The sequence below is a fragment of the Bombus affinis genome, chromosome 2, assembly GCF_024516045.1.
Source record: "Bombus affinis isolate iyBomAffi1 chromosome 2, iyBomAffi1.2, whole genome shotgun sequence".
Taxonomy (NCBI): domain Eukaryota; kingdom Metazoa; phylum Arthropoda; class Insecta; order Hymenoptera; family Apidae; genus Bombus; species Bombus affinis.
The window spans coordinates 16,277,268-16,298,829 of record NC_066345.1 but is presented as its reverse complement, the minus strand read 5'-3'; the positions used below and the strand labels follow the sequence as shown (position 1 = coordinate 16,298,829).

Here is a 21,562-nt window from a genome sequence, read left to right as displayed (position 1 = left end):
AAGTTTTCATGTTTGTTTAAAAATATGCATAAACTGTATTTGATTGTATCATTTATATATGTATATACGTATCGCCACTTCGCTTTAATGATGGCACAACTCAAAAAATTTCGTATTTGCTTTTATTATAGGTTTATATCATATAGAAGGTCTATATCGTGTTTCTATTTTTATCATGTAAATTATAATTCCATCGGTTTTACGTCAGAGGAAAAAATTATTACTTATGCCGCTATCAATCTGGCTTTAGTTTTAATTTTACTGCCTCACCTTCAGTTGTTCTGTAACATTACAAGTGGAAAGTTGTATTGCATTCGTAAATAGTGACATATCTCGTGTTAAGTCAACTTTATAGTGTCGTTGAAATGGTTCACGAAGATTTCTTTGAAAATTTTAAAACCTTTTTCCTCTAAAGTTAATTTTTTTGGGTTATGCCACTATCAAAATAAACGAGCGATGTATTCTAGTGTACATATCAGTGCGGTTAAATCACTTAAATTGAATGTAATTTAAAAATTTCACGTTTGCGTATAAAAATTCTATATTCCTATCAATGAATGCTCCATTTACAACAGCATTTGTTATTAAAAGAATATTTTTAATATAAGTGTGATAATAATTTCTTGTACCATAAGAATTTTTATATTTTTTTACTATTAATTTTTCTCTTCCTTAATTTAAAATATATGTAGCATTTCGTTCTACAGCTTTTATTTCCTGGATTTATTATATAATTTTTTTAATGATAGGAAAAGATCCGAATACAAAAAATAACTACTTAGTCAATTCTATAATATTCAAATAAATAGCAATATCTCGCAGATGCGCAGAATTTACTCTACTTTAATCGCCATATTGTTTTGGCTTCGTCTATGCTTTCGGTTTTCGGTTCCAGACCTGTTTATATGACCATGGTTAAAACTAACAAAATACTACAAGCCTAACATACCTAATCAATATTACGATCTATTTATTAAATTATTATTCGAAAAAGATACATTTTTTGTTTTTAATGATGATATACGATATGAACATAGCTTTTCTACAGGACATTATAAACAAAACATTAGATCCCATGTAGTTTTTTTTATTATTGATTTCCCGAAGAGACTCGAAATAAACCGAATATCAACGATGATTATACCGTGCGCTAACCTGTCAATTTGATTTGCGCAAGTATGATCGGTGTCTGTCACATCCGCTCTTTCTAACTAAATATTTAAACGCATAAATATGCAATTATATTGCATAAATCAGTGGTTACAGTGCTATTCTTTGTTTTAAGTTTTTGTATCTGTACTATATACTATAAATCTTTAAACGTAGTAAAAAATGTCGGATATTCGTAAAAGAACAATCGGAGATACATCGGCAGAAACGCGCGATGTCAGTGATGATCAGGTAAATACAAATACATATTTCTTATTTTCGAAAGTTTCGTTGTAGCATTGTAATAAGTTCCTTTTTCCACTTAATCAACGTCTTCGATTATTAAGCCTGATTGACTGCCATTTGACCTTTCTCTTTCGTGATATATATGTATTAAACTAAATTGAATGATAGCTATGACAGTTACTAATACTAAATCACATGGTCCAAATTGATACGATTTTTTTTTACAATCTATATAACTATAATATTTACTATATCTATTTTATTTTGTATTCTATATAAATATTTGTTGAAATTTTTTTATTGCATCATGCTTGTATTAATCTATTAATAAGTAAGATTTATAAACGAAATTTTGTATACAAATTATGTTTTTGTAGCATATTCTAATAAAAAAACAAATAGATGAAATAAAATGTATAGTTCAAGAAATAAACAATGATATTTCAGTTTGACTTAATATGTGATCTGCAAGAGAGGAGATAAAAAGAATACTTTCATACATCATAAATGTATAGAAACATTTATTTTATAAATCCTATCACATTACTTTTACTCTTTTATATAAGTGATATTAAATTAAGATATAATTCTTTATATGTGTTATATATGGATTACATATATTTCATAGATTAAATATTTTTTTATATGATTGTTTCTAGTAGCCAATGCTAAAAACTATGATTTTTCGAGACATAATTTTTAATATAATTTCTCTTGACACAAAAAGTGTGTTTTTAATTTTAATCACTTAATGAAGTTAATAAATTAGATATTTTCTAATTAATATTATATTTCCCACAGAATTATTAACAGATAATTTGGTATATATGTCTTGTAGAAAGAAGATGTGGAATCTGAAGATGATGCAAAGTTGGAAGTTGAGGAATTGGCTAAAGCTATACCACAAGGAACAGATCATACTCCTCACATATTGAATTCAGCTCTTTCTGGCTTATCCGATCGGTAAAGTTTTTTAAAATAATTAATTTGGAATATTAATATAAAATATTTACATAAATGTTCAGGTTTAAAAAATAAAATATTTTTATAGCTGGAGGAATTGGGTAATTAGGAGTATTTTTACTTTGTTTATGATTGTTGGATTTTGCGGTATTATTTATATTGGACCATTAGCACTGATGGCTACAGTAAGTCTATGATACTAGTTTTATAAATATATATTTATTTAAAAATTTCAAGATATGTTTTTTCATTCTTTTCCAGACATTAGTTGTTCAAGTAAAATGTTTCCAAGAGATCATTAACATTGGGTATGCAGTTTATAGAATTCATGGTTTACCTTGGTTCAGATCTTTATCATGGTATTTCTTAATTACTTCCAATTATTTCTTTTATGGAGAAAATTTAATGGACTATTTTGCTGTAGTAATTAACCGTACAGTAAGTATAATATTAATCTAATGAAACTTAATTTAACTTATTATCTTTAAGATGCTTAGCAGTGTATGATTAAATTTAATTAGAATTTTTATGAACACATCTAGCATTGACATAAAACCAATAAATGGAGCTTTATGAAGCATTATCTTTATATACTTTATATGGCTTCTAGTTCTTTTTTTTTAGGTTTCCCACAGAAATTTAATTATATACCAAATTTACATTAATGTGATATTATCTTAAATACATGACATTGAAAAATACCTATATATATGATTAGATTTGAATAACTTATAAACTAATATGTTCATAAAGTTAAAAATTCTATTCATAACCATATTTAAATTACAAATCTATAATATTTTTTATTTACAGGAATATTTACGTGTACTTGTTACATATCATCGTTTTATTTCTTTTTGTCTATATATTGTTGGTTTTGTATGGTTCGTACTATCACTTGTAAAAAAATATTATATGAAACAATTTTCCTTATTTGCTTGGACTCATGTTGCTCTACTTATTGTCGTAACTCAAAGTTATCTTATAATTCAGAATATTTTTGAGGGCTTGATATGGTAAGTTTATGTAAGTTAATATCTTTTCTATATTTTAGTAATTATATTCTATGGTAATAGATGACTGTTTGGTATAGGTTCATTGTTCCAGTTAGTATGATAGTGATAAATGATGTAATGGCATATATGTTCGGTTTTTTCTTTGGTAAAACGCCTTTGATTAAATTATCACCAAAAAAGACTTGGGAAGGTTTTATAGGTGGTGGTATTTCAACAGTCTTGCTTGGTTTACTGGTAAATTTATGTTTAAACTTTTAGATTAAATATTACATATTATTAAATCTTTTAAACATATAAATTTTCATAAAATACATTTCAGGTATCATACATCATGTGTCAGTATCGTTACTTTGTTTGTCCTATAGAATATAGTGAAGCTTTAGGACGAATGACTATGGATTGTGAACCATCTTCTTTGTTTCAACCTCAAGAATATATTTTGCCTAATAGTTTGCAAGTTGTATGGAAAATGGTAATGTATTCATACAATCTAAAATAATAATTTTTATAAAAATAAATGACGTAATCTTTTTTTATAGTTTAGTGGAAAGTCCACCATAACTCTGTATCCATTTTTACTTCATTCATTATCAATGTCAGTATTTAGTTCTGTAATTGGACCATTTGGAGGCTTTTTTGCTAGTGGTTTTAAGAGAGCATTCAAAATTAAGGTAATTTGCTAAGTTACATTTTTCTCATTTTTTCTTTCTAGTAGCAACAAATTGTGCAATAACTTCATTTTATATGTTTGCTGTAGGACTTTGGAGATGTTATTCCTGGTCATGGAGGAATAATGGATAGATTTGACTGTCAGTATTTAATGGCAACATTTGTAAATGTCTATATATCTTCATTTATTCAAACTGCTTCACCTCAAAAACTTCTGCAGCAGGTAAATATGATAATTTCTTAATCATTTTTATTATTTTCTTTAATAATTTGGTTAAGAAAATTATATATATTTACTGTTATGTAGATTTAGTTAATATTTTATAGTATTTTTTCAATATTTCAACTAAATATAGGTATAATTAAAAATAAGCTTATAGAATTAGATATATATACAACATAAAAATTTCTCATCAACAAGTTTAAGTTTTTATAGAAATACTTTGCCAATATATATCAGTTTTATAAATATAAATGTAATATATACTTATAATGTTTTTGTTTTCTAAATCTATTCGCAAATTTAATTGTTATATTGCATATATGAAATTCTTTTATTATTGCAGGTTTATAACTTAAAACCAGAACAGCAGCTGCAGTTGTTTCAAACTTTAAAAGATTCCTTACAAAACAGAGGTTTATTGAATGTCTATTGATGTTCCAGTATTAACAGTAATTATTAATAATCAATTACTTTGAAATAGTGAAAGGTGTTAGGAATATTATTTCTAACATTTATTTTGATATTGCGTAATGTTTGCGTAAACAGCGTTAATAACATTAATGACAATGCATATGTTATACAAATAACATTAACAATATTAGTTGCAAAGTATCCTAAATTGAATTATATAATGATAAAATTTATTTTATAATTAGGAGCTAAGAAACATGCAACATTTGTAGTTCTTTTGCATTCCGCGTCAAGCAGTCCATTTTCTACCAAAAATTTTTATTAAACTGTAATGATGATAGAAATTTGACTACATGTTTCTTTCATAATAGTTAAACCAAAGAACATTAAGCATACTGTATCTCATAGAAAACAAACTTCCAATTTCTTATAAACATTTGAGACCTTTATTAAATATTTTTTAAATGTTTTTCTTTAATAAATTCTAATATAATAATGACTTTATCAATACACATAAATTTTATGTAAATGTTTACTCAAGATTAGATATACATACTTAAATCAATCAGATCTCAATATATTTATATATTTTTAAATCCTTATTGTGCATTTAGTAATTGTAGTATTAGATGTGAATCTCATAAAGGTTTTTTCATGCATATAATTTGAGGTAATAGATGGTATTTGACAGCTTATTTTATTTGAGAAAACTGTAATTCTACTATTAATTGTTATATAAAATATTTCTTTAATTGTTATCAATTATACATATATTGAAAACCTTTGATGACAAATCACAATAGATTTTAACATTTTTATTAGAATCAGTGCCATGCCATGATGATACTTTGTTATATTAGCTATGAAACATTTGCAAAGAATATAATCTAAATAAAATAAAATATGTTATTAGTATTCTCTTGTTGAATTGTCTCAAATAGTTTTGTATACAACAATTATTGAATATCATGGCACTGAATGTTACCTTATTTTAATTGTACATAGAATTTTGTATAAAAAAGATAGAGTTTATTTCTTATATCTTCAATTTTATTACAAATAAAAATTAAATGGAAATGTAACAATTTTTCACAGTTAGTATCATTTTACTAATTTTTATTACTTATTTCATATCAATAAGATTAATGTATAAAGTAAAACATAAAATGTGCAGAGCTTGAAAGTTTTGATTGAATTAAAATGCTGATTACTACAAAATATTATTTCAAATTATTTTATACTATAATTAAAATTGTGCCAATAATTCGTACAAGTAAATGAATCTTATACTTGTGTGATTATTTAGAAGATAACAATATGGCACAACTAGTAACATTGTTGTGTGATTACATTACATTTCCAGTTGAATGTTTACATATATTTTACATGATTAGCTTACATATACTTTGTAGCAAATTATACAATGTACCTAACTCTAATTAAATATTTGTATTTTCTTTTATCATTAGATGTTTATACATTGTCTCAATATTGGAAATAGGATGTTAAAATAACTTATATGTGTATAAAAATTAAAAACAAACAATAATAGATAAATAGATAAATGCAAGTATATTTATTTAATAAAAGAGTATAATATAAAATAAATATATGTAAATGGAAAATTTTGTGAAATAACAAATATGTTATTATAACTATAGATTCTTAATTAAAAGTGACTTAAGTTTAAATATATAATATATTTATGTAGTAGTACAAGAAAATAAACTTCTTGGAAATATTACTCCTTGTATCTCGTGTTTTAATCTTTTATGTTATTAAACCCTGTATTCACATTGTTCTATCACGAATACGTATATTAAGATAATTATACTCAACATAAAAATGTTTTAGTAAAATTTCTATCTTTTCTCTTTTTTTGGAATATATACAAAAGTACAAAAATACTATTTTAATTTTATTGTAACAATTACAGTTTAAACGTAAATGTATTTTATGTAATAATATATAACGATAATAATATGGAATTTATTAATCAAATTTCTAAATTAGTTTGCGAAGAGACTCAAATTTTTTACAATCATAAACTAGACATTTTTCAGTTCCATAAGAATTTATCAAAAAGTGATTGAGTAATGACAAAAGTGCATAATTATATGTCCTTTTATTATTAATAATAAAAAGCGAACTAATAAAAAATATTTTATCAAACAAAAAAGATTCCCGCATAAGAAAGAATCATAATAACGTTTTACCGTCCAAGTAGTGCCATCAGCAGGACTAAATTCAAATCAAGGTAGGTCTTCTTAAGTCCTGATTAAGTCATTTGATTATTGAGATGAAAATATTTGTTTAGTACTATCAATTAATATCCGAAATTATATGTATTGTTGTACTTGCAAAAAACGTATAATCGTAAATATGTAGTCCGCTTTAAATCATTCATCTTTTTCCTCTAATGTTTTTTTCCAATTTTAATTACAAAAAAGGGTATGACTTGTTACAACTACGTGAATCACAAAAATAATTATCTTTTTATTTCCATATATTCCACCTATACGAATAACTTTTGTCTCTTGTTATAAATTTGCCGCGCGAATGTATCGAATACGATTAAGTACCGTCACATTTAACTATTGGTACTCCATAACAGTAATGTAATATATCGATTCTGAATTCTACTTTGTTCATTCTTTATAAATACTTTATGTTCAATGGTGTTAGGATAAAATAAATACATAAAATACTCATATATTTATCCATACACATAAAAATATTCGATTAAATTTCAATTTATAGTGCTTTATACAGATTTAACATGTCTGATCATCACGGTGGAAAAGGTTATACCCCATTACCGCAAAATATAAGTAACACCGATACTGAGGATGAAGATGATTGTTTGGCCCAATCAAATGAAATTCCTAAAGATCATATTGATGATACACAACTGGTAAGTTGAAATCATGCGAACAATATTTTCTTTTTATTTATAATATAAATTAGAAGTATAAGTAATTGGTGTAGAAATCTATATGTACAGGGTGTCTCAATAGGTTGGTGTATTTTTGAGGTCAAATAGATGAAAAAAGTCTAGGAATCTAGGAACCCATATAATCGTTTATTACACAGCTATAAAGAATAAAAGAATCTTTATTCATTAAATAAGTTCTCTGTTTCATAGTTCACGATAAACAAATGGTTGTCTTAAAAATTGTTAGTCATTATAATCACTAACAAACAATTGTACAGACCTATAAAACTAAGAAACATTATTGAACTTTAATCAATGGATAATGATTCTTTTATTTTTTATAACTTTATAATAAATAATTTTTGGATATGGGTTTATATAAATTTTCTTCATCTATTTAATCTTTAAAATATATTGTATCAATTTGGTAACTACTTATTGAAATACTATATATTTAAAGATCTTTAGTTTCATTCAGTTTTTATTAGTATACTTTTGTGATATAACTGTAATTTTATTTATAATAAAAAAGGACAAAATTGCTATGAAATATATATAAAGCGTGACAATATGTATTAAATAAAGATAACCAATTATAATTTTAATATAAATTTTATAAATAATAAAATATATAAAATAAATAAGATATATAATGGTATATAACGAATAAACTAAAAAATATATAATGAATATAAAAATTCTAGCAATCAACTACTATTCATGAGAATGGAATATATTATCCATTGGATGAAACAAGGAATTTAGCGAATCGCGCAAAAAATGGTCAAAATATGCTTAAATATTATAGAGATGATGTACCTATAATGGTAGTTGAAGGCAGTGACCAAAATGATTTGTGGAAAAGACACGATATGTCACCCTTATGACGATTTTGTTTGGTTGCTTCTATATTATTATGTGTTGTAACAATAGTTATATTTCTATATGTTTTACCTTGTGATAATTCAATGGTATGTCCTTCAGTAAATGAACCTCAGTCATCTATATCTTGGGATAAAACTTTACAAGGAATAGGTAAGTTTACTTAAATGTTTGTAAAAGTATAGTGTATGAATAAAGTTTTACTCACTGTTGCAGAAACAATAAATAAGCTCCAATCTCTCTAAATTAATTTCTCCAAAGTTAGTAATTATTTAGTAAATATTGTTTAATGTAATAAAAAGTTTTATTAATACACATATAAAAAATTGTTACATATTTTTATAAAATATTATGCATCATATATATAAAAAATTCATAGAATATTAAATAATTGATTAGTATAAATTATACGAATAGATTTTAATATTCTAATAAAATATTTTTAGAATTACATGGTCCTATATCCATCATTCATGGAAATCCATCAAACTTGATATTTCTTGTTCGTGGACAACGATATAGAGGAAATGATACAAATGATCAGGGTCAAATATCTGCAGAAGGAGGAGGGATTATGTCAATGCAAGCAAATAGTGGTTTACCATTGTGGTTAGTTTCGTTGAAAAGACCGCCTACCGAAATTGATTGTATTTCAGTGGATACTGATCGATCTGGAAAACCAGATTGCATAGTTGCTGGAGATCAAGGCCTCTTGGCTAGTATCGAACCTATTGCAGGCACTATTCATTGGAGTTCCAAAATTTATACATATGAAAAACTACCTCTGATATTACCAGATATTGATTCAGACAAAATAGAAGATTTTTTGAGTATAGAAGTAGCAACAAAAAATATGCCTAATCTTGTTCTCTTATCTGGTGGAACTGGACATCTTCTAGGGCGATATTCACCTGAAAATTGTTCGTCCATTGATATAGATAATCACGTCCTTAATGATACTGTATCTTATATTTGCTATGATAGTAATAGAAGAAGTAAGTAAAAAATTAACTACGATTATAAAAGATAAATATTTATTTTCTCGTATAAATGTATAATTATATTTATTTTGTTTTGATATTAAGAAAGAAAAATTGTTAATAATGTATGATTGAGACAGATGTTTTATAAAATTTTGTTGTTATAGGCATTTATATGAAATAAAATTAGTGAAATATTAATATATTTTTCGTTTTATATATACAATGATATATACAATTATATGCAATTTTATATATACAAATATATAAATACGCAGAAGATTTTAATACATATTTTATCTGAAAAATAGGACATGTAATCTATTTAATATGTAATTTATCTTTTCTTATTTGCAGGTATGATTAAAACTATGACTATTAAAGGTTTATTACATGCTATGAAATTACCAGAGTATAAAAAATTGGTAATGAAACAAGCAATGGCATTTAGCACGTTCAAGACTTTAAAATACAATAATGAAAAGAATAACTGGGGGCCTACACCATATCACTACTTATCCATTGAAAATAAAGGATTATGTCCTGGAGAATTTTGTACAGCTAGTGTAACTCTAAAATTACAAAAGCATGGAAATCAATCAAAAGTAATATGGAATTATATTGGTCCTAATTCTTTTGTCTCAAAACCAGCTTTTTTGGATATATCCAGGAAACCTTATACTTTTGGATTTGTCATTAAATTTTGGCAATGGACTAATTCAACATCTGAACGTACAGAAAAAGTATCTATTGTTACAGAAAGAAGACTAATAGAGAGAGTATTGATTGTTTTTGTGAATTATACAGATGTACAAGTTAAAAATGCAAATCAAACTGATATTATTCAATTATGCCGAAACGCAAATTGTCAACCAAATTTGAGTTTACGTGCTCGCTTTAATTCAATCAAAATTGATTATATTAGTGAAGATGATATTCCAGAATTAATAACTTATTGGTCTTCATATGACATAGAAGCAACAAAGGTACTGACATCAAAAGTACAGGTTGTAAAATTAGATTCGCTTGTAATGGATCTTCCACATACAGGTGTTTAATCTTTGGTTTATTTAATGATTGCTAGTTTATAGACAAATTGATCATTCAATTCTTCAGTGTAAAATTATTAATGAACATTTTAACAACGAAACGAAAATATTTGTTTCGTAAATATATTTAAGTGAATAATTATACTATAATAAATGACAGCATTACCATTAATAAGTGGTATTTGGCTATAGATTTATTAGAACTAGTCATCACTCGGTAGTAATGTAGCAACGATTTTCATAGGCGCCTAATTAAATAAAATAATTTTTAAATAATCATTTTCATAATGAACAATTATTGTTAATGTCCACATATTTTAAAAGAATTCAATGGTGCCTTGCAGAAGCTGTATACAAGAAACATGAGCAAATATATAAAATTTGCAAAAATAATTGCATGTTATTAGAAAGAATATATTAAAAATTTTATATGTTTAACAAAATTTTAAGAGATAGCAAAGTTCCTTTTGTAATATCATTTGATAATGTAAAGTAATAATGTATTTTATCTAAATTTATTCTGCATTATGAGTGAATTCTTTGTTATAAAAAATGAAGCTTATTGCATATAAATGCTATTTAGTGTAGTATTATGAAAGGTGAATAGTAAATAAAAATTTCCCTCTAGTTACATTCATATTTATTTATCATTGCAGAACACAATATTATATTCCTTGATTTATGATTCATTTAAAGTTTGATTTCCTTCATAAAAATATCTCAATCTATGATTAAGGTAATATTAACTTTAATATAATACTGATTTAATATTTATTTTAATATTTAATATATGTTTTTAATAAAATGAAATTTTATTTATCCTAATACATATATGTATGTAATATTTCTTGCTGCAAAAATAATATGAAATATAAAAGCAATAATCATAAATATGACCAGAATGTTCAGAATATCATATCTTTAAATACAATTTCGTTGGTATGAGATAAATAAGACAATACGAATACTGACTTTTATTCTCACATAATTTAATTAAGATTAAATAAAATACTTCCAGACGCTCGTATCTTTTTTGCAGTTAAGAAAACTATTTTAATTTTGTAAATAGTTTTCTTATCATCTAATAAAACATAAAACGTTCATATATATCTGCGCTATGTTGACTGCATGACCGAAAATGCATTTAATAATTAACCGAAAAAAGAAAAGTACAACCCCATTTTCATTTTGCGAACTTCAGTTGCTTTTGTATTACATTTATATATTTATTTCACTAACGCCATTTTCATTTGATCTAATTAATGTTTTTGGTTTTAAGCAATTCATATTATACTGTTATTTGTGTTATAGTATATTACGTACCTAATATAACACTATATTATTGCACAACATTATTATTTTAATCCTTTATAAATTCCATTTTTGGAATTTCGCGCTATATTCCTCTATTACTTAGATCGAACGATGGCGACGCTGGCATTTAAAGTTTCTTTCAATTTGAATCAACAGTATGCAATTCAGTTAGCTTATGGCCCGTGGTTATGGCAAATTCGTATCTGTAGTATACATAATATATATCAGATCAGTTACAGTGAGACGTGGGTCCATATCAGTGAGCCACTCATCGATCATCGATCGTAGCGATCGATGGCGCAAATATTCAAAACGATCGATAAACGAGCACATGGAATATTCATTCTTAACGAAAACGTTTCAAGTAAAAGTACAAAGTACAGAGAAGGGGAGGGGAAGACTATTGGATGACAGAGCAAATCAGTCTAGTCAGAAATATACAGTGTACGTAGTTACGTAGCACTATTTTGAGTATCGAATATCCTATATCTACTGATAATCTGTAATCTGTAATCCAACTGATTCATACACATCAAGTATATTAAGAATTTTTAACTATATGTGAAAGAAACGTATCACGGAACAGCTAGAAACTAACCTTGATTATGTGAAAGGAAAATTAATTTATCATGCGGTAATGTACATCCTAAATATCAATAACGTACATATGATAACCTCTGTGCACTGATTGCACGATGGCTACGAGGAAACGAAGAGGCATGCACACATCGCCAGGTAGCTCCACAATGTTCGGCTCGTCACCAAGTAATTTAAGATCGAGTCGTTTAAATTTTCGTCCGAATTCGGCTCAAGAAGACAGAGGTGGAACTCGGCCGACGGCTGCCCCAAGTTCTATAGGTCTTATACTTGTAACGATGTTTTTACACGTTTGCAAAAAGTCTCTGCTATTCGATACGAGGCTCAAGGTAGCTATATATTGCGGCGCGATATTCGTAGTATCATTGGTAGCAGATTTTATCACTATGCCAAGAACATATTTTTCGCGTCCAGATAATGCTCTCAATCAGTATTTTGTAAAGTGGGGATGGGGATGGTTACTGACCGTAACTGTTCCATGGGTTGCATTGACCGCGCACACACTTGGATGTGGACGTAGATCAGTTTTACTTAAACACCTTGCCAGATTGGGTTTAGCCACAACTGCATGGCTATTATGGATCAAATTGTTTAATTATATCGAAACAAATTATGGCCGATGCCTTACCACAAAGGATATACAATTACAGACAAAAGCAAAATGTCTCCAATCTGGTAAATTTTGGAGTGGTTTTGATATATCCGGGCATACATTTATTCTTATATATTCAAGCTTGATTTTAGCCGAGGAAGGTTCTTCGTTAGTTGGCTGGGAGGGTATAAAGGATTTAATTATGCGCGAAGAACATTCGCGAGTTACACCAAACGAGCCCAATATCGGACCACTTCGAAATCTTTCTGATTCCGATTTGGAATTTTTAAAGAAGGCGCATAAAGCACTTACCCCTTATTTGAGAGGTCTCTTCGTTGCAATGACACTGCAACAATTACTTTGGGATACTATGTTGATATCTACAATGCTCTATTATCATATTATGATTGAAAAATTTCTTGGAGGTGTAGCCGCTATTTTAACATGGTATGTTACCTATCAATGGTGGTTTAAATCTCCAAAAAACTCATTGCCCGCGCCCGGTGATGGTTTATTTAAATACAATGAAACAAAGACCCATGACAATAGCTCGATCAGATCGAGACGTAGTACGCTGAATGGTACCAATAGATTTATGGGATTTCCTATTCGCCCAAGTCAGGATAATATCGATACAATTGGTACTAATAGGCAATCAGATTCGGAGATATCTGCTTCCAGGATATAAAAATGATCAACTTTCTAGCTTTCTAGCTTTCACATTTATCAATGGAATTGGACATTTCTGATACGTTTATATCACCTTTTTACATCTATATAGATTAAATGTAAAAATGTAGTATCCTGAGATGCTTACATTTATTTAACATATTTCTATAATAGTTTTACCTCCCTTAATTTGTGCAGGTATTTAATAGTTATAAAGTTTAAATTTATCTGATGGAAGAAAGTGCTAGTAAAATGATATTCTCCAAGTCTTGTGTATATAGCATTTTAATGTACATACTTTGAACATTGGATAAATTGTATTTATTATTGGTGTGGTTTTGTCAAATTAAAGTTGTTATTTTCTTTTTAAAATAGAAACCAGTTATGTAAGTATTGCGATCTATTGTAATTTACTAATTTATACATGAAATATTAAACAAAATAATTTTTTTACCTCCTCATGGACTGTTAAATTAATTAGAACATTGTTATGCAGTATACATAATTACTGTTATAGACATGTTTTGTGATCTTATTTTGTAATTTGTATTTACTAAACTATTGTTTGTCTTATTGATAAAATGTTTGTAATAAACCATCATATGTATTTTATTATTCAAACTTTATGTGTATTATCATTATTATATTTACACTATAAATTTGAAGAAAATTGCTTTACATTATTCTAATGGAACTTGCAAGAAAGAATACTTTTCTTTAAAACAAGCTGTCTAGTAAATTTATGCATAACAAAACCATATTTTAATTCCATTATTTATTCCATTTTATAATGAAATCCTTTTTTAATAATTTTTGCAACTCTGTATGTAACGTAAAAGTAGCTGTATAAAATAGACACACTTTTTAATAATAGATCTTGTAATAGATCTTAAAATATTGTAGATAATGAATTAATTCTATTAACCACCTGAATGAACAATAATGACAAAGTGATAATAATGAACTTAATTCATTATAAGGTAAAAAAGAGGTTGTAGAATTTTTATACTGGCGCGACATTTTATTGTCGTTTAATATCACCAAATTTGTATATATTTAAAAATATTAGGTCTGCTATGATCATAGATATATTGTATATTTCAACAGAATCTTTCATTCATATACAAATAAATTACACGTTTGTTTTTATTTACGTGTATTTGGCAGTTTAAAACGATATCTTGTTTATTTTTACCCTACTTATAAGAATCACTCTGATCATTTAATTCTTAAAAATAAAGTACGATTTGAAGTCTTTACATATACATTCGCGTACAGGCATATGTGTATGTGTGTAATGAAGCACAAATAGTTCTTAAATTTTCAATAATGAAGAAGTTAAAGTGACACAGTACTATATTTAACATTGTATGTTGGTTTACATGCTGACAAAAAAAAAAAGTTAAATATTGACATTGTGATTAGAAAAATTTGCGAAATTAGAAATGCTTTTGCCCTGATATGAATTTTTCATTTTATTTTCATATCGCATGTTACTTTGTAGCAGCTAATTATATATATCTAAGAAATATTTGTGTCTATGTATGTATGTATACACACATATTTTCATAATGACAAATGATGTATACTGCGTTATTAAACTTTTGATCTCTTACGCGCAATTGCATCTTCCACGGCTTTGAGCTGCTTTAATAATTCTTCTCGCCGTGAACTAGCTTTCTTTGCTGCTTTAGCTGCAGCTGCAGCAACGCTTGCTTTACTATCAATTAACGGTGGTGATTCTAAACCTCTTTTCTTTCCAGCCATTAAAGTAGATCGGTCAACTTTTTTAACTGTTGTAGTATTGTTTGGTGGCTTTAATGTAAGCTTGATTTGTTGTTTAGTACCACTAAGTTTTAAGGCATCGATACCCTTGGAATCCTTTCGCGTTACTGGTGGAGTCGAGCCTTTCCTTCGACGTGTTTCACTGGAAGAAGAGGAATAACTTGACTCGCTAGAGTCACTACTGCTACCGCTGCTTTCTGAACCTGAACTACTGTGTGATGACCTAAAAACATATTTTTTTATATTAGTAATATACATGCTGTATCTTGTTGTTTTTATCGATATATGATCTCAAAAGCCTAAATTTTATTACAGTAATGAAATATAATTTTTATATATTTACCTCGATCTCGATCGACTTTTAATAACTTTAGCTACTGCAGCTGCAGCTATCGCTGCTTTGTCTCTTGCCTTCTCGTGATGACGTTGATGAGAAGAAAGCGGACTCGGTGCAGGTGGGTTGAGACCAGCACGTCGGTGAAGCGTACCAGTTGTAGGGGAAATAGAACCTTTAGGTGGACGAGGAGAAGGGGCAGGTGGATTCATTAACATGGCACCACGCGGAGGTGCAGCAGCTGCAACCGTTGGCGGATTAGGAGGTGGTGATGTCACCACTGCTTTCCCCTTGCCAGCACCACGGGTTCTAGAAGGAGGGGATGGTGAACGGGACCTGGATAGGGAGTCGTAAGAACTGTAGCTAGAGCGGCTTGAGCTACGGCTAGAGCTAAAAACAGCATATAGTACGTTTGTACGCATTTTTCACGTGTAAACATTAAAAAAAATTAAAAAATTAGATTACAATTTAAATAATTTTGTAATGTATGTTTAATAACATAAAAATTATAGCCTTTATATTGTTTTTATAATTAAAAATAAAAGTTACCTTGTGGACGTATACGAAGAACCTGAAGAATATGACTGTCTTCGTGATCGTCGAGATGATGTATTTCGACGTATCGTACTTGGAGATTTCCGGCGCATCCAAGGATCTGCCCATTCATCTCCTCTACTTCTTTCTTCTGGTGGTGGTTCTTCCTCTCGCCAAGGTTTCGTCGGTGGAATACGTTCTACTATGACTTCCCTTGATGGACGTTTATGTTTCTTCTCATATTTCTCGTAATATTCTCGTTCCCTGTCGCGTTCACGCTCACGTTCTCTCTCTCTCTCTCTTTCTCTAGTATGTGGTGGTGGAGAAACAGAATGAGGTGTTCCACGAGGAATTGCGTGATAATCGATACGTTCCCTATATTCAGCAGTGACTCGAGAGTCTGCTTTATAATGTACTCTCCTTGAAAGAAAAAGCGGTATTCGAATATTTGTTTTAAAAATTTGAAAAATACATAACAAATACTTCTAATTTGCTTCTTGACTTTAATAATAAATATTACCTATAATATTCTGGTGGTGCTGCTGGTGGTGCATAATAATTATCAGGATCATCAATATATCTTTCTGGTGTAAGCCTTGGTGGTGGTATTCTTCTAGGTGCTTCTCTAGGAGGCCATCTTTCAACAGGTGGTTCTGGACTAGCTGCTCTTACATAATATCCTGCTTCTCTATCTAATTCATCTTGTCCTAAACTTAAATTCATCTTCTTTTCTTCGAAGTCCATATCAGATTCTTTGCGTTTATTTGCTTTGCGCATCATCTATGTAAAGAAGTAGATAGAATAGAAATATTTCTTATAAAAATATCGTATAACATATAAAACTTCAGTTTATTTTGTAAAGCATTTTACTTAAAAGTATTTTTACCATGGCAGTGAAACAATATGACGTGGGATTGAAATTGAAAAAGAAGTATAAGAATTGAGATTTTAAGCAATAAGAATTCAAAAGGAGGGACAAAATGGCTGAGGATGTTGGATAGAGAAAGGAAGAAGGGGACTGAGGTGTGCAAGAACAAGAGACAATAAGCAATAGTTTTAATTCTAGATTAGTTTTTTGTTTAGTTTAATTTTAGTTTTCTGTAAGCTAAACCAACCAAGATCTTTCTTCAAGACTGCTGAGTCAAAGAATGGGAAGAACTGTGAAAACAATAATTTTCCTAATATCATTTTTTTCTGAGTTTTCAATATAGTAATGTCCTTCTTACATTTATAAATTATTTTTTTTTGTCATGGAAACTTAGTCTCAGAAGTCATAAAAATGTATTGAAGAAAATGTAAATCTTCTGTATGCTTAAAATTTAGAAATTCGTAAAAAGTATACTTATGGTTACTTAAAATTTAGCTACAGGAAATAAGAAAGCTTACAAAAATTACATACAAAATAATAATGATGTAGTTTGTTTCAAATAGGATACCTTACGAAGTATGAAATAAAAACTTACTTCTTTAGCATGTCGTAATCCACGTTCCCACGCAGATTCAGCAGGAAGATCTTCTACTTTTGGTGTATGTGATGGTGCTCCATATCCAGGTAATGGTCGCACCATATTTGGCCTTTCAATATGCGGCCTGAATTCGTGTGGAGTAGCTGCATGTGGTGGGTATGCCATTGGTCGTACCATGTCAAACATTGTATAGTTTCCCTTGTCAGTTACACCTGGATGTAAAAATCTACAACTAACTCCCCATGTGCATTGTCCTCGGTTATAAAAGCGACAAACAGGTCTTGGTTCTGTTTCTTCTGGTCGAACATCATCACCATCACTAAGTTCTCCTTCTTCTAATTCAGATTCTACTTTTTCCCCATCCTCTTCTCCCTCTTCCTTATCATTAGCATCACCACCTTCTTTTGATTTTAATTTATCTTTATCTTTGTCTTTTCCATCTTTATCATCTTTGTCTTTACTTTCTTTAATAATTGGTCCTTCTACTTCACCTAAAAATAGTTTTTAATTTTTAATAGTATTTATTTTAAATTATAATAATTTTTGGATTATTTACCTTCATCGCGTTCATCTTTCCATTGACCATCAGCTTCAAAATCTAGTTGTTCGCTTTCCTCTGTTAATCCAACTGGTGCATGTTTATCTTCTTTTTCTATTTTATCATTACTCATTCGTTTCTCTTCATTTTGTTGATTTTCTTTGAGTATTGATTCATGCTCAATAGTACCATCAACTCCATCTATACTTTCTAAATCAGAAACATCTGATAAATCTTCACCATGTGTAATTGGAGTAGGTTTTGATTTAATTATTGATTCAGGTTCATCTTCAATATCTCCATCTGAAATTTGTTCCCCGTCCAATTCATTAAATGAAGTTTTTAAATGTTGTGGTGGAGAATGAGGTGGTGAATGCTTTTCTGACTCTTGATCATCCATAGGAGATGCTGGACCTGATTTTGGAGAACTTCTTCCAGACATTAATGATTTTGCTGAACTACGTCCAGACCTTGGTGATTTTGGTGAACTTTGTCTCGATTCACTATTTTTATAGGAATATGATTTAAGGGAATTGTCTCCAGATCTTTGTGCATCTACTTCCAGTTCAAATTGTTTAGGTTCTGTATCTTCAAGATGTAAAGATTTAGAATCATGGGGACTAGATGGGCATGATCTCTCATCTTGCATAGGAGAATGAGATAAACTGCGATCAGTTCTTGGTGAATCCAAAGAATTGTTTCCTGAATGATATGATTTTGGTGAAGCAGGTGGTGATTTTGATAAACTACGAGTCGATCTTGGAGAACCCACTTCACTAGGAGATGCTAAACCAGATCTTTGAGATTTTGGAGATATTGGTGTATATCTTGGAGATTTTAAATCTCTTTCTGATATAAAAGATCCAGGTGACTTCTCTCTTGAAGATATAGAACTTGCTCTAGATTTACGCCCAGATACAGACGAATGGTGCGAGAAGTTTGGTGATGCCACATTGTCAGCGGATGCAACACGATCTCTCCTTCCATCATAACCCTCCGAAGAGGAACTTTCTGAACCAGAGTCTGACATGATGAATTATTCTAACCTGTAAAAAAGTTATTCTTTTTTATAACATATACAATAATGATTTGACAAAAAATGGGACCACTGCTTAAACAAATTGTTAATTCCCCTTACTTGAGAAGTGAATTTTTTAGCCGAACCGACCAAATGTAGCACTGAAAAATCTGCATCAGTAGCATCACAGGGCTTACCTGTATCAATAAGAGCCTGTGCAGTATTTGCTCTTGAAGGCACAACGCGAGCAATCCATACTGTGTCGAACATACTTTTTATATCACATTGATAACTTTTTTTTACTAACAACTTTTGTATTTTATACATAAACTGAACTTTTTCACATTTACAATACATACTGTTAATTTTCAGGATTTCTTGCCCGAACTTTTTATTTTACGTTTTAAACTTTCAACTCGAACACAACACAAACTAAGAAATACCGGTAAACCGCAAACCGTTTTGTACTGCACTAGAAACTATAACGAACGGACTTTTAACCTGTAAGAATGTCTTTTGGGCATGGAGAAAGAAAGAACAAAGGGGAGAGGAAAAATTTAGGAAAAGAGAAACTAAAGTATTTGTACATTTATCATCAAGTGAAACTATATAGAACAAAAATCATTTAACTTTCTATCATGTCATTTATAGTTTATATACAAAATAATATAAATGTATAGTAGACTGTCATTAATAATAAGAAAATTAATATAATTTATAGATTTGATGATAATAATAAAGATGTTACAAATATGAGAGCAAGAAATTAATTAAAACTCAAACCATGTTTATAAACATAAATTCTTTAACTATAAAGTAATTGTCTATGAATACTATAAAATAAAAATATTTAATATTTGCAAACATACACCAAAATTCAATAGTATATCACTAATGCATTTACAGATTGAAGTAATAATATTTAAAAGCTGAATCAGAGTTTATTAACTGATGTCAATGTCATATTTTATAAATTATTATTATATAAAGCAACCACACAGTACTAATTCATGTTTATACCAATATATTTATTTTTAGAACTAAAAAAATAGGAAGTCGTTTTTAAAATTTGTTTAAACAACTAGAATTCAAAACCATATTAAAAAACAATAAAAAGAAAATTTTGTACAACGAATCTATTACAGATTTTGGTGTTAAATGTAATACCTAGTAATTATGAATATATAACATGAAATATATACATATATATACATGTCAGTAATATAAAGTGTCTGTAATTTGTAAATTAGAAATAAAATAATATTTGAAATTTAGTCCTACATCAATGCAATAAAGCTGCACATTAATATAGAACTATATATATTGTATATAACACATATACTTTTGAATGTTTTGTGAATTATTATCATACACAAAATAATGCAGAGAATTAAGATAATGTGCATTAAAACAAAAATTTCCAATCACATTAAAAAGAGTTTAGATTTCACAATTCTTTCATGATATGTTATTAGTTATTGACTGACTATACTGACTTCCAGTTTATTGAAAGATTTTTATGAATATTTGAGGTTAACATTGTAATATTATTAAATATTACTGCGTACCAATCTGTAGAACTTTGAACAAAAGATGTCACGGAATTTCATGTATCATTTATAAAAATATATATATATTATTGTTGAGAATGTCTCATGGGACTCTTACCTTAGTCTCGCGTATGTCTGTGGGCCTTTGGAGATTTTAAGACTCCAAGGCTTAAGCTGGCCGGCGTCACTTAGATATTGCGTATTCAAAATTTCACTTGTGCTCCCGTTTTATTCTTTTTCAGATTAATTCTATTCCAAAATTAAATGTATCAGCGTCTCGAATCAGTTTTGCTACCGCAAAATCTACAACAAGGAGAATGCACAAACGAAAACGTCCGTAAAACGTAGAAACCGAAGCCCTTCTGGGCTGTAAACCATTGATTATTCTTAAGATAGATAGTCACACCCTGAAACTACATATATATATGTATATATATATATGTATATCTTTTGTTCCTCCGCTTACTTTTAAGAATTTATAGTTGGCAACACTGATTTAACAATACGTTAGTTTTATGATTACAATCTACCTTTTTGATGTTTTTAATGGCTAAAAATTGTATATTTCTCTGACAGTATAAGCTTGAAATTCTATTTACTTTAAAGAATTCCATCGCTTATTAACATATAAAATGATAGGTT

General features: G+C 28.5%; 4 protein-coding genes across 5 annotated transcripts; 3 read left to right on the top strand and 1 right to left on the bottom strand.

Moving 5' to 3' along the window:
• Positions 1–254: 254 nt before the first annotated feature.
• Positions 255–6,421, top strand: LOC126928682 (phosphatidate cytidylyltransferase, photoreceptor-specific). 2 transcript variants are annotated; one of them, XM_050744298.1, is made up of 11 exons: positions 255–504; positions 1,049–1,401; positions 2,234–2,358; positions 2,447–2,543; positions 2,620–2,796; positions 3,172–3,374; positions 3,452–3,608; positions 3,694–3,846; positions 3,914–4,045; positions 4,132–4,266; positions 4,610–6,421. In XM_050744298.1, the coding sequence occupies exons 2-11, from the start codon at positions 1,333–1,335 to the stop codon at positions 4,697–4,699; spliced, it is 1,338 nt and encodes a 445-aa protein (XP_050600255.1). In that variant the 5' UTR covers positions 255–504; positions 1,049–1,332; the 3' UTR covers positions 4,700–6,421. The 2 variants fall into 2 exon arrangements, with proteins under 2 accessions (XP_050600255.1, XP_050600254.1); XM_050744297.1 differs by having other exon boundaries at positions 896–1,401.
• A 745-nt stretch (positions 6,422–7,166) lies between these two features.
• Positions 7,167–11,160, top strand: LOC126926019 (uncharacterized). The gene is given in 4 exon segments (XM_050742103.1): positions 7,167–7,591; positions 8,317–8,647; positions 8,941–9,489; positions 9,832–11,160. Coding segments are annotated over 4 exon segments (1,716 nt in total). The 5' UTR covers positions 7,167–7,456; the 3' UTR covers positions 10,533–11,160.
• Positions 11,161–11,962: 802 nt separating this feature from the next.
• On the top strand, positions 11,963–14,316 carry LOC126926079 (acyl-coenzyme A diphosphatase FITM2). Its single transcript, XM_050742195.1, has one exon. The coding sequence runs from the start codon at positions 12,533–12,535 to the stop codon at positions 13,712–13,714; it is 1,182 nt and encodes a 393-aa protein (XP_050598152.1). The 5' UTR covers positions 11,963–12,532; the 3' UTR covers positions 13,715–14,316.
• A 454-nt stretch (positions 14,317–14,770) lies between these two features.
• LOC126925944 (zinc finger CCCH domain-containing protein 18-like) lies at positions 14,771–21,310 on the bottom strand. The gene is made up of 8 exons (XM_050741960.1): positions 21,039–21,310; positions 19,491–19,883; positions 18,371–19,398; positions 17,812–18,305; positions 16,869–17,128; positions 16,364–16,768; positions 15,824–16,204; positions 14,771–15,703 (listed from the first exon to the last, which is right to left on the bottom strand). The coding sequence occupies exons 3-8, from the start codon at positions 19,380–19,382 to the stop codon at positions 15,292–15,294; spliced, it is 2,964 nt and encodes a 987-aa protein (XP_050597917.1). The 5' UTR covers positions 19,383–19,398; positions 19,491–19,883; positions 21,039–21,310; the 3' UTR covers positions 14,771–15,291.
• Between the last annotated feature and the right edge of the window lie 252 nt (positions 21,311–21,562).